Genomic DNA, 20,949 nt, shown 5'->3' with positions numbered 1-20,949 from the left:
GCTCTTAGAGAATACAGAGACAAATGTAAGAAAGCTAAACACTGCGTAGCTAAACAAAAGTCATGGGAAGACTTTGGTAAGAACATAGAAAATAAATATCAAGAAGGTGGCAAGATATTCTGGAGGTTGTTGAAGAAGCTCAGAAATGGAGGAAAGAGTGCTGTAAAAGGAATTAGAGATGATAAAGGTGATATGAAAACTGGAGAAAAAGATATCCTTGAAGTATGGAGTAATTACTTTGAAAAACTGCTAAATGAAACAAGCAGTGATGACAGTACAGTGATAAAAAACAATGACCAGGCATGCAATCAGGAATACATATCCATGCTTGAAGTAGAAAAAACCATCAAAAGTCTGAAATGTGGAAAGGCAGCTGGAGTAGATGATATTAGACCAGAAATGCTCAAGTATGGAGGTATAAAAGTTTTACAGTGGCTACACTGCATAGTTCAGAGGGCCTGGACGGAAGGACGAATTCCAGATGATTGGAGTAGAGCTCTCATAGTACCCATATATAAAAAGGGAAATAAAATTGACTGTGAGAATTACAGAGGTATTTCTCTATTGAGTGTTCCTGGTAAGATTTATTCCAGTATACTTGAGAAACAGTTGAGAAGGATTGTAGAAGAGAAGTTTGGTGAGGAACAAGCTGGATTCAGGCCAAATAGAGGCTGTCGGGATCAGATATTCACTTTACGACAAATAGTTGAAAAGTCATGGGAATATAACAAAGATCTGTATTTAAGTTTTGTAGATCTGGAAAAAGCATATGATTGCTTGATATAAGTGGATCATTATATCAAGCAATACTTAGTCTTTATTTGAGTTGTAAGTCAGCAGTTAGAATTGAAGGAAGTACAGGGAGATGGTTTAATGTTAAATCTGGTGTCAGACAAGGATGTACATTATGAAGGAAGGTGGTATTAAACCTGATATCAAAATTGGAGATGCTAATGTCAGCTCTTTGCTTTATGCGGATGATGTTATACTTCTAAATAAATCTGCTACAAGTCTGCAAGATTCCCTGACTAAATTGAATAACTGTTGTGATAGATATGGTATGAAGGTCAGCAATAACAAGACAAAGATAATGAAAATAGGCAGAAGCACTGAAAATATCATCTGTATTGTGAATGGAGAACCTATAGAACAAGTAAAACATTTCAGCTACTTAGGCAAGATTTTTAGTGAAGATGGTAAATTAAATATGAAAATAGACAACAGAATCAACAAAGCTGGTATGGTAGATAGTCAACTGAATAAATTTATATGGAATAAGAGAGAAATTAGTCAAAACACTAAATTAGCTGTATACAAGACAGTGTTCAAACCAGTTTTAACTTATGGATCTGAGAGCTGGGTCAGAAGTAAAACACTTGACCAAAGACTACAGACAGCAGATATGAGAGTCCTGAGAAAGATTAGGGGCATCAATGGCAATATCATATTAAAAACAAGAATATTAGTAAAGAACTTGACATTGTCAGCATCCAGGAATGCATTAGCAGAGCTAATCTCAAGTGGTATGGTCACTTAAACAGAATGGGCGAGGAAAGATTAGCCAAACAAGTGTTCTCTGCTAGGTTGGCAGGACAAAGACCCAGAGGAAGACCAAGATATAGGTGGATTGATACGGTAAAAAGTGCCTTAGAAGATAAATATATAAATATAAGATCTGACAATGTTGTAGCTTTGACAGGTAACAGATTGATTTGGCAGAAAATTGTAGGTAGGAAGTTAGTAATGATGTAAGTTTTTCATGTAGTACTATCATATGCTGTACACCCCTTGAGAGTAAATGTCAGGAATTTGATGATGATGATGAGGTGAGGTATTAGTCAGAAGTGCTACTTCCTAGCTGGGAGCCAGTGCAGGCAACCATCAATCCCAAAACAGAGCCCATTCCTGTCATGGAACAAATGACTGTGCAGCTGCACCTTGCCTAGCATGTAGTCACTGCTCTTTATCTTCAGGTACCTCCTCAGGGGCATGCTTATTTAATGGTAGCATAGTGTGCCATCTCACATTGTCATCTTAGGATTCTGTGGCATTTTAATCAATGAAAGTAACCCCGGTTACTTTGGTCTCACACTTGACCATAGTCAAAGTAACCAAAAACATTTGGTAAAACTAAGTTAAATATATCTGCCTGGAAGAACATCATCAACAAGCTGACAGACACAACTTGGGGTTGTAATGCCTAGAGTCTTAGAACAATAGCCCTGGTTCTAGTCTTCCCTGTTGCAGAGTATTGTTCACTAGTTTAGAGCCGAAGTCACCACACGACTCTCATGAACACACAGTTTAACTTTAACAATCAGAATAATTTCTGGTATCTTACAGCTTACTCCTCTCCCATGGTTGTTCTTTCCGACATCACTCCTCCAAGCTTCAGAAGAGAAGAAGTCATCAAAGGAATAGAGAAAATCAGAAATAACATGCGTCTTCCTATTCATCAAGATATTTTTTCCCCTTCAGCGTACTACCTTGCCTTCAGATCTCCCATATAGTTTGTAGAATTACCACATGATGGTCTCCTTGTTTGTAGTTCATTCTAGAGTCTTCCCTGTCAAACATGGAGACAATCATCTGGTAATTCTACAAGCCATATGGCAGATCTGAAGGCAAAGTGGTATACTGGAGGTGTCAAACTGCCAGGATTCAATCTACCTCGACACCTCTGGAGTCTGCTAAGCAGATTTAGGACTGGACAAGACCCACTGTGCCCTTTATTACATCTGTGGGGAATTTTACAGTTACCATTTTGCATGTGTGGTGCTGTGCAAACTATGCATCATGTCACCTGATGACTGTCCCATACACTCCTTTCCTGGAGGCCTCAGAAACTTGCATTTACTTCCAGTAAATGCAAGTTTTGAAATTATTTACTGGAAGTAAATAATTTCTTGTCTTTCCCCCATATGCTAAATAAATAAATTTGTAGACAATGCGAAAAAAAAGCATAAAAATGAATGCCTATATTATTATTATTATTTGTTGCCTCCAGGGAATACAAAGACTCATCGAGGGAGGGCATCTACTCTACAACTCTGTTTCCACCACTCACAACCTACCAACTGACCGCAACTACACCAATGTCATCTACTGCCGACCACCACCACTAGTATTTCCACAGACAATCACAACATGAAAGCGGAATGAATTAGTGAGAGATGAGTCATTAATCAACCTAACTGCACTCATCTGTATCAAGTTTATGGAGCTCTTAAGGAACACTACCAGAAATGTGAGAACAGTATTCAGTGGCTAGAAGCAGATCCAGTTGCAGAAGTCAGATCACATGACAAGTCTTTATGCCAAACCCAGTCAAATGCCTTCAAGATATGTAGAGTAATACTGAGATCAGTTGAGATCCTTAAAACTTTCCCATGACTTTTGACTTAAGATGGGTTACATGATTAATAGTGACAGAATCCATACTGATGACTGTTTATTAATGAGAGGCTTCAAAGAAGGAAACATGAAATTGAGTTTTTTTTTTCCATTATTGGGAAAGAAATGAAGTGATTGAAACTGGATGGATAATTAAATGGAAAATATTTGTTATCCTTCTTGAACTGGGGCATATGGGCTAATTTCCAGGCTGCAGGACAGATACTGAATAAAATGGTGACACAGAACAGGATTCCAGGATTCAACTCTGGAGCACAAATCTTCGGTATAATTGGAGAGATGCCACACAAGATTTTTTTTCTTTCTTTCTTTTTTTTTTTTGGTATCCAGTTTGAACAAGATTCATCTGATCTCCTGGTGAAAAATGAAAGAGCATTGAATGTTTTTTTTATAGGAACAGCAGGGGACATTTACCAAGATTAGAGGAAAAATAAAAGCTAGAAGACTGGCTTTTTCTGTGAATAAATGATCCATGGAATCATGCAAAAGACCAAAAGGCATTCCTTCCATTTTGATATGATTTTTGGAAAGCCCATATAATTACTCATCATTAGTTCATTTTTAAGGTTCCAATAACTACTGATTCAAAAGCAGGGAAAAAACAGATATTATCAACTCGCAAGCAACCAACTTGCAAAAAACGAAAAATTCATATTAAAGTGCCTCCATAAAATAAATGTTTTTTTTGACTAGGAATGACCTAAAAATTGGAGTGCCAAATATATTAATATTGTTTTTAATTAATCTTAGTAAAAAAAAAAATGTTTACTGGTCTTACTTCTTTTTGAGATACCCTTGTAGTATTACTTCCTGTAATGATAATATCTGAAGTATCAATATCCATTCGTGACTGGTCAATAGGATTCTGCTGAATGCTTGGTTCACTTCTGGCCTGTGAATATAATGATATATATGTATTTTCAAACCAACTAAAAACAAAAATATTAAAAAAAAAAAAAATGAAAATGACTATATAGTACAGTCATCACTCAAGTGCCGTTATAATGAATTATGCATTTCATTATAAAATAATAATATGTTATTAATATGTTCATAATAATAATTATCCTCATCATCACTGAATTCCTGATGTGTATCCTCCAAGGAGTATACAGGATAGATATTAAGATGGTACTATAAGAAAAGTTTACATTTTTACTAACTTCCTATAAAAATTTTTACTCAAAACCAGCCTGTTATCAGAGAGGACTCTGATAACAGGTGTCCATTAAATCCGAAAGTCTGTTATATAATAAAATTGATTTTCCGAATGCATCGGCCAGCAGGTGTTAAAACTGCTTCAGAAAGTCATGCCACGCGATAAAAGAACCAATTAAAGCGTGATTGGTGTGATCACGTGCTAATCATTCACCAAACATATTTTATGAGCAGTGACTCATTTATGTTGGCTAAATTACTACAGTGTTTTTCCAACATATAATGGCCTATTTGCCAAAATTTGTTAAACATAGTAGGAAATTAATAACAAAAAATAACCTGTTAATTTAATTATAAGCAAATCTTGGTTAAAAGCATTTTAAAATTAACAGGGTGTTATTGACATATGGACCGGAAATTTTGTCTGTTAAATTGAGGTCTGTAAAATCGAGGGTTTACTGTATTTTGGTCTTCTAAGGCAGTGCTTCCCAAACTTCTGGATGTCAGCGCCCCCTTTGCAAAAATTAAAATATTTCACGCCCACCCCCCTCGAAAAAAAATCATAATAGAGAGATATATTATTATAATATTTATTGTATTTATATTCAATACAAAACATACACAGCGAATATTGCAAAAATCAAATGCATATATTACATTTTTTGCCTCTTACCGTTTGGTTCTGAAGACGATGCGGGCTGTTCTGGTAAAATATGAAATACTGTCCTTTTTTTTTTTTGAGTCTGTTTCTGCTTCTTCTGATTGTTCGCAGGAATTTCTTTTTATTTTTTTTATCAGCCACTTACCCATCTCAGGGTTAAATTTTTTAATGTAGAATAGATCAAATAATATCACCACTTACTGATACTGGCACACCACAGACTGATAACATGAAATTAGTGAATATTACCTGAATAAGGGAATCCCAGGACCAGGAAATTTTTTTCTTTTGTGACTTTTCTCCCTTTACGGTAATTAAGCCTAATGCGAAACAGACAGCAAAGGCAGGGTTATTAAAACGTGCATATGATTGGTGCGGTATTAACAAACGATCGTGCAACCGAAAGATAAAAGCATCGAACTCACACACATCTAATTAATAACAATAGTTTTTAGTTAGATACTGTGTTTGCCCATGCAACATATGGTTTTGTTTCAGTCTATATAGCATAGTTTCTGTATGAGGGGACATGTGATTCATTAATTAGTGTGTTTTTATCCCAGTTGTCTCTAATTGCACTATTTGTTGAGAAATATATTACACAGACTCCTCATACCTTATTCACTGGCATAATAAAAGTACTTGTTTTTATTGCCTCTGCAGTATAGTGGCTGTTAGGAAGTGTGTTTTACCACTGCAAGATAATTACTATCTCCCCAAATGAACTTGTTTAAGCTTTTTTTTTCATGTGTGAAGTATATGCGAAACTTTTATTGGTAACAGAAAACTAGCTAGGATGACAGTGATAATATAAAACGAGTTTTGATATGTATATAAAGTCAATATCAACAGTCCCTGATTACGAACGCATGATGAAAGGGACAGGAAGATTTGGAGCTTCCCTGGAGAGCATTCGAAGTAAATACAATTAACCACTGCTTTGAAATGAAACATATGAATAAGCAATATTTACTAATATTCATTAAGCGCCGAAATATGCAGGAAGCAAAATTTGTGAACCAACACCAATGTGTGAATTTTTCCATTAAAATATAAAAAATAACAAAAAAGAAATAATAAATAATAAAAGTTAAATACGTTTCTTTTAAAATAAAAAAAAATATGTTTAGTCTTAAAACATTTTAAATTTGTTTTCATTATTTCACGGCCCCCCCTAAACAAAACCTACGGCCCCCAAGGGGGCCGCGGCCCACAGTTTGGGAAGCGCTCTAAGGCATTTTAACTGCATCAAACTGCCCAGATCTTGGTCATCCTCTGGCTCTTTTACCTCCCATCCAATTTAGCTAACCTTCATCTTCCCATTCTGTTTAAGTGCCTATACTACCTGAGATTACTGAAGGCTAACAGTGTCAATTTCCTTCTTAATATCTTAATTTTTGATGATTCTTCCAATATGTTGCCATCTGTTAGCTCCCCCTAATTTTTTTTTTTTGAGCTCTCATATCTGTGGAACTCAATTTTGACCAACTGCTTTATTTCTAACCCAGCTCTTAGATACGTAATTAAAACTGGTTTAAAAACTGTTTTTACACTACTATGCTGGTGGTTTGTTAGTTTCTCTTATATACCATAAAAATGTATTCACTTCACTCGCTAAATACATTTATATTCTGCTTATTATATTGTCTATTTCCATATTTAATTTGAAAACGCCACTAAAAATTGTGCCTAAATAGCTGAAATGTTTTCATTATTATTCTATAAGCTTCTCATTCAAGATGCACCTTATGTTTCCAATGTTCCTGTCTATTTTTGGTCTGTCTATTTTTACTGCTGATTTTCATACCAAATTTATTACAGAAGTTATACATTTTAGATAAATAATTGAAAAGATGACATTTGGTGAACTCATTTAAGAGTATAACATCATCTGCATAAAGTAAAGAGCTAAGATTAATATTTCCGATATTGATATCGGGCATAATGATACTTCCTTCCTAATGCAATCCATATCAGATGATGAATAAGAGTGAACACAGTGAGCACTTTTGTTTTACATCTGATTTTACATCAAACCATCTTCTTGTACCTCCTTCAATTCCAACCACTGACCTCCAACTCAGATACAGATTATGCTCAGTATAATGTCCTGTTTACACCATATAATTGTAGCATTTTGAACAGATTTTCTCTTGGTGCCTTGTCATATAGCTAGTTTATCGGGCATAATGATACTTCCTTCATAATGCAATCTGTATCAGATGATGAATAACAGTGAACACAGTGAACACTTTTGTTTTACATCAAACCATCTTCTTGTACCTCCTTCAATTCTAACCACTGACCTCCAACTCAGATACAGATTATGTATTGCTCAGTATAATGTCCTGTTTACATCATATAATTGTAGCATTTTGAACAGATTTTCTCTTGGTGCCTTGTCATATAGCTATTTTAGATCTACAAAACTTAAACACAGACCTTTGTTTATTTCCAGGATTTCATGGAGAAAAAGCAAAAGTAAAATATAGCATTCAAATGTCTCATCTACAGCAAAGATGGTTCTGTATAGAAAAGATCTCCCACTTCCATTCCATCACTTCAATGGAAATTCAATGATCTATCAGCATTTTCTGTTTCCAGTTACATTACAAGAGATAACCAAAAACCAGATCTATAGTGTAATGTAGCATAGGCTTTAGTGTAGATAAAGGGAGGAATCATCAAGGGAGGAATGGGAAAAATGTGTGTGAACATTCAGTTATGGTATGCAAACATGATAAAGATATGAATGTCTTTGAACATGTTTTATATATGTGACGAAGGGGTGGAAAATTATGCTTTGGGTTTGGACCTTTTAAGTATGTCTGGGGAAGGAAAAGAGAAAATTCTAGAACAAGACCAAATAGATAGACCTAATTATAAGAATAGGTTAGGTGGTAAGTTATTATGTTGATACACAAATGCCAGGAGCATTAGAGGGGTTGAGTTCATGTTTTTTTGAATATGATGTGGCCTAAGATTGTTGGCATTAGTGAAATCTGGCTATCAGAATCAGATATGGTAAGTGGGATCGAGTGTAATGGGTATACCATTTTTAGAATGACAGAAGAGATAGGACAGGAGGAGTACTATGATATCAAATGACTTAAGTCCAGTTAGGGTAGAAACACAAGAAAAACCATGATGATAACAATGTCCCACGCAGCGGTGAGTTTGAGTCTATCTGGTGTGAAGTGGAGGTTAACAGAATGAAATGTATGGTGGGGGTGTTGCTATAAACTTGGAGGCTCAGTTGCAGGGGATGAAGAAATGCATCGCCAATTTAGCCTTATGAGCAGCAAACAAATGATCATTATGGGTGACGTTGATTGGGTAGAAGAGAAAGCTCATGATAAGAAAGAAGAGGAATTTATTGAACTGTTACGAGACAACTTTCTCATGCAGCATGTGAAAGAAGGAACTCAAGTTCAAAGAGTGTTGGATTTGCTCATAGCATCAGAAGGGGGTCTCTGTTAAGAATATGGCTATTTTACCAATTGGTGACAGTGATCATGCTGTGTTTTCTTGGGAAGTAACTAATTGTATTGATGCTCTGATTAAAACAGGCTACATGCTGAAGTACAAAGCTGGAAATTATGATCGACTTAGGAGAATACTATCTTTGGTCCCATGGTATCGGCTATTGAATGGGAAAAATGTCAGCAATGCATGGGAATCTTTGAAAAAGTGCTTAAATGAGAGGGATATCTGAATGTATCCCCAATGAAGAATAAATAGATTGAGAGTGAAATGGATGTGCAACCTTATTAAGCAAGAGATCCACAAGAATATCGTGAGAATAACAGTGAGAGAAGTTATGAAATATATAAAGCTCAGGCCAGAAAAGTAACAGTATTGTGCAGAAAGCTAAATCAGAGTATGAAAAGAAATTGCCCATGCAAGCTAAAGGCAATCAGAAAGAATTTTATCATTATGCAACAAGCAAAAGAAAGAACGAATGTGAAAGAATAACTTAATTGAATGCAGATGGTACTAGAGTGCTGGAAACTAATGAGATTATTCAGTTAATAAGTGCTGAATTGCTAAGATATATATCAACCAGGTGTATGTAACATGGTGCACAGTGCTACTGCTACATTGGATTTAGAGGTTCATGAAAATGAGGCTGAAGAGCTGTTGCATAACCTGGATAAGAATTTGTCTATAGGGACTGATGAAATATCAGTCTGTTTGCTAAAGGAATGCTCAGCCCAACCAAATTGGCTAGGCCTTTCACATTTGTATAACTTGAATCTCAGCTCAGGAATGATACCACAGGAATGGAAGGAATGTATGATAGTTCCATTGTACAAGGGTGGTGCAAAACTGATGTGTCTAACTACTAACCCATCAGATTTTAGAGAACTTGGTAAGAATGCGCATACAGAAATGGGTAGACAAACAAGCTATACTCTGCAAGGAGCAGCATGGGTTTACTAAAGAAAGGTCATGCTTTAGAATTTGCTTATATTTGTCTTACATGTGATTTTACATCAAACCATCTTCCTGTATTTCCTTGAATTCTAACTGCTGACTGACAACTTAAATATGAAAATGTATTGCTCTGTATAATGTTCCATTCACCCCATATAATTGTAGTGTTTTGAAAAACTTTTCTCTGGGCATCGTATGCCTTTTCCAGATCTACAAAACTTAAGTACAGATCCTTGTCATATTCTCATAATTGCTCAACTATTTGTCTTAAAGTAAAAATCTGATCTTACATCCTCTATTTGGCCTGAACCCAGCTTGTTCTTCTCCAGATTTCTCTTCCACAATGATTCTCAACCTCTTTTCAAGTATGCTTGCATAAATCTTACCTGGAACACTTAGTAGAGAAATTCCTCTGTAATTCTCACATTCAGTTTTATTCCCCTTTTTTATAGATGAGTACCATGAGAGCTCTACTCCAATCATCAGGAATTTGACCTTCTGACCAGGTCCTCTGAATTATGCAGGTGTAGCCACTGTAAAACTTGTACATCTCCATGCATTTCTGGTCAAATATCATCTACTCCAGCTGCCTTTCACATTTCAAGCTTTTTTTACGGCTTTTTCTACCTCAAGTATTGATATGTACTCCTTTTTGCATTCCTCTTGAAAATGTTCTAGTAAGGTTCTGTCACTGCTTGGTTTGTTTAACAGTCTTTCAAAGTAATTACTCCAGACAACTAGGATATCCTTATCTTCAGTTTTCATATCACCATTATCACCATTGATTTCTTTTACAGTACTCTTTCCCATATTTCTAAGCTTCTTCAATAATCTCCAGAAAATTTTGCCACCTTCTTGATATTTATTTTCCCTACTCTTATCAGTCTTCTCATGACTTCTATTTAGCTATTTTTACACATAGCTTAGCTCTCTTACATAAATTTCTTATTTATTATTAATCGTTTTGTGTTATGTAATACTATTAAATCATGATGAATTAGAAAAATAGATATGTAAAGCAAGAAAACAGAGCAATGCAGTTAGGGATGTTTTAAAAAATAGAATAAGCAGTGAACAAAACTCTCACAGACTTATCGCTTCCTTTATCTTGCCCATGAAAGGAAGTTATAAACCTGTAACATTTTAGCACTGTGGATGAGCTAGGGCTTAATCTGTCAACCCTGCTTTAGAAACCAAAGAAAGAAATTTTTCAAGTCACTTCGGTAAGTGTGGTGGTGATCTCACACAATGGGTGACAAAAACATTAGAAATATATACACGTTAACACAAGAATAATGTTTAATTTGCCAAATATTTCAGTCTGAATATTACAGACCAACTTCAGTGGCTACATAGGAATAGTTTTAAAAAACAAAGTGGAATACGAACAATTGATCATTCACACATAAAACAAGCCGCGTGATGTCATATCGCTAAGTATTAGAAGAGTAAACATTTTTAAAGTCATAATTAAAGATATTAATTCAGAAATTCATATAATAATCTTAAATAACATTAGACTAATATAGGAAATTTACAAAAAATGTGTTATCCTGATTACTCTTTCCCAAATTTTTGATATAGATATACAGTGATTACGATTCAAGTTAGGACGTTGAAGTTTTAAATCATATTTCTTCAGAAATATGATTTAACAGCCACTTATACTCCTATTAACAAATTATCCACCTATTTTCCTTCATCTAAAGTTAAACGCTCAACCTTGTCTCTACCTGGTGTGTATCAAGTTCCTCGTAATTGTAATCTTTCCTACTTTGGACAAACTGGACGTTCTATAGAAAAAAGAATTCAAGAGCATCAGTCATCAATTCAACACAACAAACCTGAGAAATCTGGATTAGCTCAGCATGGATTAGAAACAAGCCACAACATCCTTTGGTCCAAGACTCTCCTCCTACACAGATGTCGCTACAAATTTGAATGTTTATTTAAAGAACGTGTGGAGGCCTTACCTCAACGTCCTAACTTGAATCATAATGACTGTATATCTAAATCAAAAATTTGGGAAAGTTTAATCAGGATAACACATTTTTTTTTTTTTTTTGTAAATTTCCTATATTAGCCTAATGTTATTTAAGATTATTATATGAATTTCTGAATTAATATCTTTAATTATGACTTTAAAAATGTTTACTCTTCTAATACTTAGCGATATGACATCACGCGGCTCGTTCTATGTGTGAAGAATGATCAATTGTTCGTATTCCACTTTGTTTTTTAAAACTATTCCTATGTAGCCACTGAAGATGATCTGTTATATTCAGACCATCTTCAGTGGCTACATAGGAATAGGCAAATTAAACATTATTCTTGTGTTAATGTGTATATATTTCTAATCATTATGTCACAAGTATCGTTAAAAAATGACAAAAAAACATTATCTGCCATCTCAAGACATTCACAAACATCCACGTTCATGATGAGATTCAAAGTCTCAGCCTGTTGGCTATAAAACAAGATATATCCATCTGGCCAACCAGGTGGGCAATCTTGAGAACACCTTCAAGAAATGACATCAACTATAATTAGCAGGAGATATTATGTCTTTATTCTATTAAATCCAACCTTACCTCTAAACTTTGCAATTCTTCATTTTCCAGCATGTCCTTAAGATATTTCTTTAAAAAGAAAAAAAAAAAAAATTACAAATCTGCATGATAAAAACTATAAAACATTTTTTTTTAATATGAAATGTACAACTTTCACTACAGCAAACTCACTCACCCTCAGTAAGCTCCATAATGTCATTACACTATTTTAAAGGAAATCCACACAGAAAACCTATCATAAACCTTCTGCCACAATAAACTATTCCTTTCATTCTTTTGGTAATCCTACATGAAAGGTTATTTGATCCACTGCACCCTTGTAGCATGGATGGGTAGAAAGTCAGAGTAAGAAGACATCATTACAAGATTTAACATCATAACAAAATTTCAAGAATGTAGATTATACTCTTTAGAAAGCACATGTAGGACATTGTTCTAAAGAACAGCAGTCAAGGGTATTAGGTGGAATTACAACAAAAACTGAACTATGAAGCACAGGGCACTGAATTTATTATAGAACAAGGGATAAAATCTATTTCAACACAGTAAAATCAATGATAATTATAAAAACCTATTTAAAAGGAATGAAGTGTGATGATTTGCACAAGTTTGTGCTTAAAGAAAAAACTATAAAGATACATTCTTTTTGCAAACTATATAAGAGACTAGCTGCATCGATCACAACAGCAAAATTCCAGGAAACAAACTGCAAGGACTTCAAATGGGTAAATCTTGTTTACCCATTTGAAGTACTTGTTATGTATATGAGGTACTTGTTATGTATTTTACTTGAAATTTCACTTTCTTATTATTAAAAAAATAATGCCAACACTTAATTTTCAGCTTTATTTACTACTTAAAAATATTTACTTATTACTTAATTAGCTGCTACAAACATACAATTACTTTAAAATATCCTAACAGTTCAAGAGTATTTATTAAATACCCAATTTTGTTCCAATTTGCATTAACAACTTTTGAAGTCAAATAATGGTTTAATTTTTTAATTATGGGCAGAGGATGTAGAATGATTCAAGAAGCAAATTACTAAAATGGGTGACTATGGGACACTTCTTATTTTTAGCTGATAAGCAAAATAGAGAGAGGATATAATAAAAACATAAGTTACTGTGAGGCTTTAATAGAGTAGATGCTAAAGAAATGTTTCAACACATGATTGGACATAAGAGAGAACAAGGAGGTCACTCCTGGAGATTGTATAAGGAAGAGGTTAGCAACAGGACTATATTTTTTCATGGAGAGTAGTAAATAAATGGAAAGGTTGCCAGACACTGTCATGAATGTTCTGCCAGTAAACAAGGTGAGATATAACAAGTACTGTGATTAGTGTGGGCCTCCCACAATGACTTTTTCAAACTTCATGAATATGGCTCCGTAATAATAATAATATCTGGCAGTAGTCTGTTCTACAGGATAAAAAAAAAATCCAGGTTTCTGGGGGGGGGGACCCTGCCACATCCATTTGAGATCGGCTATGAGACCATCTTCAGCTGAAAAGCCTAGTAAATGTTACTCACAACCGAGATGGGTTTCAAACCCAGGTCTTTCAATCAAAAAAGCAAATATTATGTCCTCCTGACTATGCTTCAAAAGACCTGCATTAGAGGGCATGAAGTGAACAGTAAGGAAAACTTATGTGAATTTGGAGTATGTAAGGGAAGTACTAAAGAAACAAATAGCTTCTGCCATGTGTTTCTTAAGAAATTTAGATGAAAGTATGAGAACTATTGATGCCAATTCTGATGAAGTGATAATGGAAATACCTGTTAAAATAGATACGAACAACTGAGTAAAAAAAAAAATGTAGTAAACTGGTAAGAGATAGATTATTACTCAAACTAATTTTGCTCTTCTAGAATTTTTAGACTTCTTGGAAGATCAGTCTAAATGGGAGAACAGTACTCAATATGCAGATGGATTTGTAGTTCAATGCAGAATTAACCAATTTCAGAGATGATAATGCTTTTACTCTGCATCCTTAGCAGCCTGGTTTCTTGGGTGGTGAAGATGCAAAGTGTGATATGTTTATGTCAAGAAAGATTTGAGGCTAGAATTATCCAAAGAAGAGAAACCTTATCATATCTAAAAATCTGGCTATTGTTAAAAGTAAGACAGTTACTGATTTTACCAGCACTGAGGTTGGCAAGTTTGTCAGAACCCTCATAATGTGACAGTAATCACATTACAAGTCTACAACAAACATGCATTACAACGTTTTTTATGTTCCTTTTAATTTGCATTTACTAACTTTCATATCTCCGTAATGCCTTGAAAAAGCCAGACAGTTTGCTGGCGAAACTGGTAGGTTTGAATAAATGTTTTTATTGTAAAATACTGGTCTGTATTAATGAAATTGTATTTCTATTATAAAATGACCAAAAATGTATAATTTAAATGTGTTAATTTATCTTACATAAGAAAAACATTTTTTAACTCTCAAAATATAATAAGAATGAAATCGTTTATAAAACATTTGATTGGCTACTGGTTTCCATATGATTGGCTACCAGAAGGGAGAAGGGTAAGGATAGTGCATGCGCTTATTTGATTTTCAAATTTGGGCGCATTTGTTATAGAGAAGTTGAAACAATAATTCCAAATAATCTATACACTGCCAAATAGACTACTTTTTGTTAGGTTACCATATGAGTTTGTCGCTTAATATGTTTAAAAAAAATTTTTTTTTTGAAAAAATAAAAAAATAAACAAGAACAAGGGGCTTGCAAATTTGAGAAAAATTTAAGGGTTCGCGCGAGCCCCTTATAACTCACCACTGTACATATATATATATGAAGGTGGTCTGAAAAGTTCTCGGCCTAACAATGAAAAAACGAATTTATAATTTCAAAATTATTTTTATTTTTCAACATAATCTCCCTTAACAGATTGGAATAATATTCCCCGATTATTGTTTTACCCTTTTTAAGATGATTAATAAACAAAATGCCTTTAACATCCCAAAACATCGATGCCATGACCTTTCCTGCTGATGGAACTGACTTTTGTCTTCTTTGATGCTGAACATCCGGCTCCTCTTCACTGTTTTGACTGCTGTTTGGATTCTGGTGTGTAATGGTGAATCCAAGTCTCATCCATAGTAATAAATCGATGCACAAAATTAGTTTTATTCTTGTTAAAATGCTCCAAGCACTGTTCAGAGATTTTCATGCGAGTGCATTTTTGATCAATGATTTCTGGTGTTGTTACACTTTTTGGACGTCCTTCACGTGGATCATCTTCAAGGTTGGTACGGCCATGTTTAAGCTCAGCAGCCCATTTCTTAATTGTCAAAATTGAAGGAGAAGAGTGCCCATAAACTTTTATGAACTTCGAATGAATTTCTTTTGGCATTAAACCTTCTTTTACAAAGAATTTTATAACCACATGATACTCAATTTTATCCATTTCAAGGGATACAGACAACACTTTAGCTTCAGACAAAAGTGTTGTCTGTATAAAACAAACTACTACTTGATAGAATGACTAGAAATTTCACATGGATGCTTATGACAGATGTACCAACTTAGAAAAAAAAAATCTTGCCAATAGTGTTGCCATCTATGGTCAAGGCCAAGAACTTTTCAGACTACCCACACACACACACACACACAAATGAAACAGCAACTATAAGGCAACAAGATCCTTATACAAAAGGGGAGATAGCAGGGAGATTCTATATCCCTAAAATTTTTACAACAGCACTTCAGGAGATGATTCAAAAAATTAACTGGAGTTCCAAAGGCATGACTATAAAAAGTGAAAAATTAACCAATTTAAGATACACAGATAATATTGTATTAATTTCAGAATCGGCACAAAACCTACAGGAAATGATAAATATACTGAAACATATAAAGCAAGAAGATAGGTCTTAAAATAAATAGAGAAAACACACAAGGTATGTTTAATACATACTACTGAACAGCAAAAACAATAAAACTTGATGATGAGTCAACAGAAATACTCTTCTCGTTTGTGTATTTGGGACAACTTTTTGACATTGAAATTGGGTTACAAAGCCAAATTAAAAGAAGAATACAGTTAGCCTTGTATTCATTTGGGAAATTGAACTACATCTTCAAAAATAACTTACCTCTGCCTGAAAAGCAAAGTATTCAACCAATGCATATTACCAGTACTCACTTATGGCTCAGAAACCTGGGCACTAACTAAACAAATGGAAAAACAACTACTAGTGATGGAAAGAAGAATGGAGAGAATCATCCTAGGAATAACATAATGGATAAAATGAGGAAGGAATACATCAGATCACAGACAAAAGTATTGGATGCAATAGAAATTGTAAAAGCATCCAAATAGAGATGGAAGGGCATCAGGCTCAAGGAAAGGACAATAGATGGAACAGAATGGATACCAACTGGAAAGAGTGGATAAGGACACCCAAAAACATGATAGGAAGATTGGAAAATTGGAAGATCATGGGGGAGGCCTTCATTCAGCAGTGGATCAAAAATGGTTGAGAAAGAAGAAGATATATATATATACAGTATACACACACACACACACACACACACACACACACACACACACACACACACACACACACACACACACACACACACACACACACACAAGCCATTAGGAAAAAGAAAATCAGGACATTCTTTTAAACGATTCAAATCTATTTTAAACTATTATATATATATAATCATCTAATATATACAATATATCTAATATCTAATATATACACCTAATTACCATGGAACAATTGATATTTTACTGTATATATAAATACATAAAAAAATGAGGGGTAGTTAAGTATAAATATACATGTAATGAAATATATCAAACAACGCAAAACACACACAAACAACAACATATATACAACGAACTAAAAATGAAAACCACTGTGTCAGGACTGCAGCAATTTGAATGTAGGATTATTGGTGTGAGTTCAGAGTCACTATTTCCCAGAATTTTAACATTTTTAGATCAATCTGATTGAGATTGTGTTGTTTCCAAAGGGATTATTCATAACATTCTTTGAAGAGTCTTACAAATATGAAAGAACTTGTATTCTATCATAGGCTCTGCAAGAATCTGATGTTGTGGAACATGAATCCCATGAGATCCATGTTCTACAAAATTAGATTTCTCGGCTTGGAGGAAGCAGATGTCTTCCATACGTTCTGATTGTCAGATGTCTAATGCATAACCAGTCTGGCCAAAATGGGAAAGACTACAAGAACAAGGAATCTGGTACACTCTCAAGTGAGTCATGCAGAAGTCTGTCTTTTGTGAAAGGTAGAATCAAGGAAATCTTCTTTACTGGCTTTTTATGCAAGGAATAGAAATTTTCTTGGTATCCAACCATGAACTATTAGTAGAAGAATTGCCCAAGATCTGCTGTAATTTGGAATGGCAAATAGCTGTTCCGAATCATATCTTTTATAATTCTTGTTTGAGTGTCCTCAGAGGAAGAGATGATATGGGCCTTGTGGGCAAGTCTTGAAAATGCAGAGATTTTGTGTAGGGTGGTACATAGAGTCCTGAAAATATATCTTCTAGTGAATGTAAGTTTCTTATAAACTGAAAAGCTGAGAGTGCCATCCACCTCCCTCTTTACCAGTGAATCCAAGAAACGAAAGACTTCCATTATTCTCCTTTTCTAACATAAATTTCATTCTAAGGAAGAGGTTAACTGTGTCTAAAAAAACCCATTTGCATATGTGACAAGAGTCATCTTGGCAAAGTGCTGATGAAAATACTAACAGAACGCCTGAAAGGTCATAGAGAGGCACATCTTCCTGATGAACAAGCCGGATTTCGAAAAGATTGAAGTACAGTGCAACAAATACTCGCACTAAGACTAATAGCAGAGAAAGCTCGAAGAAAGAACAAAAAGATATATTGCTGTTTCGTGGACTTCCAAAAAGCATTTGATAATATTCACCAAAATATAACATGGGCTGTCTTGGAATCCTATGGTGTAGACAATAAATTGATCTGCCTGCTGAAAGATATAAACAGCCAAGCACAAGCAAAAATCAGAATAGCAGGTGAGACAGGAGATTGGTTTGCCACTAGTCAAGGCACAAGACAAGGGGACCCAATATCACCAATCATCTTCATCACACATCTGGGAAGAACACTAGATAAGATTAAAGAAGAAGGTGGAGGCATTTCAATAAATGGCATGAGAATAAACTACCTCTGCTTTGCAGATGACATCGTCCTGATTGAAGAAGACGTAGCAAGGGTGGAACAGACATTGCAAACACTATACACAAAAGGAAAAAGATATGGACTAAATGTCAACTTTGAAAAAACTAAAACAAAGATATTCAGACAACAGGAGTTACTGAACAGAGTTACGATAGACAGATTTCAACTGGAAAATGTGGAGCACTTCACATATCTTGGATGTCGCATGACTTGGACCCAAAAAAGAGATAAAATTAGAATAGCCAGAGCAACAACTATTTTAAAAGCCATGGACAAAATATGGAAGAGCCAAGTTATAAAGATGCAAACTAAACTGCTCATTGTATAAACCTGTATCTTCAGCAGCATGCTCTATGGATGTGAGGCCTGGGCACTCCTGAGAGAATTGAAAGGAGGATATTAGCATTTGAGAGGAAGTGCTATAGAAAGATCTTGAGAATAAGCTGGATCCAGAAAGTGAACAATGAAGAAATCTACGAACAAATACAACCAAAAGAAAACCTGATCCAGAAAATAATTAAAAGGAAACCATGTCTCTGGCCATATACATAGAATGAACGATGAGAGGAAAATAAAAATGCTGCTGTTTGGGATGGCTGAAGGAAAGAACAAAAAAGGAAGACCAAACAGAGAATGGGGAGATGACATTGTCAAATAGTGCAGAAACTCTATACACAAACTGAGTCATCTTGAACAAAATAGAATGCAATGGAAGAATCATATCAAGATGGCATCAGACACCTACGGGCATTGGACCCATGGTTGTTGATGATGATATGTGCCAAATAGAGAATTCGATATTGCCAACATAATGAAATGATGTAGAGCAGGGGGTGTTCAATCTGCAGCTGGCAGCCCTGGACTGTTAGTAATGGGGCCCCTTTTAATTTTAACATTATTATGTGATGCTGTCTTTCTTCCCGTTTTGATACAGAAATTTGAAAATAGATTTCAGAATTTCAGAAAAAATTATATTTGCAACTCCATTTTCAGTCAATATAAATACATTGCTTTCGAATTTTCAAATGAAATGTATATAGTTGCAATCAGATATTCAACTCAAAGAAAAATTTGATCATGTCTCTTTGCTAGATTTTTACAAGACCTATCTTTCCAGAGAAAAATATCCTTCACTTCACAATCATGCTTTATTCATGTCATTGCGTTTTGGTAGTACATACATTTGTGAACAACTATTTTCAAGATGAAGCATACAAAGAGTAAAGTTAGATCAAAAATTTCTGACGAGAGCCTTGAGAGCTTACTACGAATTGCAACCACTTTCATCGAACCAGACATTGATTTCACGTAAACAAGGCCAAATATCTCACTAGTTTTGTGTTTATGCTGCCCTCTTTTTTTTAATGTTATAATAAAAAAAAATTTTAAAAAAGGAAGTTTTGTTACTTATATATATTAACTATATTATACATTTTATATGTGGCCCAAGACAATTCCTCTTCATTCAATGTGGCCCAAGCAAGCCAAAAGGTTGAATACCCATGATGTAGAGGGATAAGGGGTGATAGCAGTGAAGAGATGCTCCTCAAAGTGTTCTATGAATATGATAGAAGTCAGGACAAGAGAGAATCCATGGTGCAATCATCCACCTGCTTGTATACTCCCTTGCCAGGGAAAAGTATCCAGAGTGTATAGCAAAATCAAATAGCTATGTCAGCTAGAATCTTTACAGAAAGATGAATAATTATATAATGGAACACTGAAGAGGGAAACAACATCAGAGCTCACCATGATATCAGAGCAGCAAAAGTGAAGGTCTTTCACTTTAGTAATGAAATCTGCAGTATTGTTTATGTAGAAAGAAGATTTTCCGTTCTGCTGGAGAATCAGATCAGATAGAAGTTTTGACAATTTATATGTGGGACTGATAATACAGTCAACCACTGAATGTAAAAGGATGTTTTGCTTTGTGTATTTTAGGTAGACCAAACTTGTCTAGGCATTCTGACATGAAAAATCTAACTTTTTGATAGTTTTCTTGCAACTTGGTGGGATCTTTGTGGGAAGTGATAGGTTTGTATTTCAGAAAAGAATGTTGATCATACGATTATATTTTGATGAACCCAAGATAACAGTGCAATTTCCCTTGTCTGCCTTAGAAACTGTAATATTGGAGTCACACCTAGATGAAATCTCAACATTCCTAAATCTGAAATAAAAGCCTTACACTAAAGAACTGGAAATAATGACTACGAACTCTCACCAATAATCCTATATTAAAATTGCAATATGTAACTTCAATGATGACACAATTTTTTTTCTTTTGGGTGTGTGTGTGTGGGGGGGGTCATTGTCTATATGTTGTTTTGTATGTATTTTTATTTTGTTTTATGCCCACTCCTCTCCCCATTTTTATACATATATATGTATAAATGTGTATTTTCACTCTGATGTGATGAAATATTCATCACAAAATATTAGTTGGAAGTTTTTTCCCCACTTGGTTAGACTATAATAAATTTAGTTTAATCCTTTATCCAA

The 20,949-nt window shown here is 34.6% G+C and overlaps 1 protein-coding gene across 1 annotated transcript in view; it reads right to left on the bottom strand.

The window, feature by feature from the left end:
• Positions 1-20,949, bottom strand: part of LOC150092431 (uncharacterized) — a 126,334-nt gene that overhangs the window by 9,553 nt on the left and 95,832 nt on the right. The window contains exons 6-7 of the mRNA XM_090414862.1: positions 12,262-12,309; positions 4,193-4,306 (exon numbers count right to left, since the gene is read on the bottom strand). Coding sequence (XP_090270988.1) covers positions 4,193-4,306; positions 12,262-12,309 — 162 coding nt within the window. The remainder of the gene's footprint in view (positions 1-4,192; positions 4,307-12,261; positions 12,310-20,949) is intronic.

This window comes from Typopeltis vanoorti, chromosome 26 (assembly GCF_054136105.1).
Source record: "Typopeltis vanoorti isolate ZY-2024b chromosome 26, IOZ_Tvanoo_1.0, whole genome shotgun sequence".
In the NCBI taxonomy this organism is placed as follows: Eukaryota; Metazoa; Arthropoda; class Arachnida; order Uropygi; family Thelyphonidae; genus Typopeltis; species Typopeltis vanoorti.
This window is presented reverse-complemented; position numbering and strand designations above follow the sequence as displayed.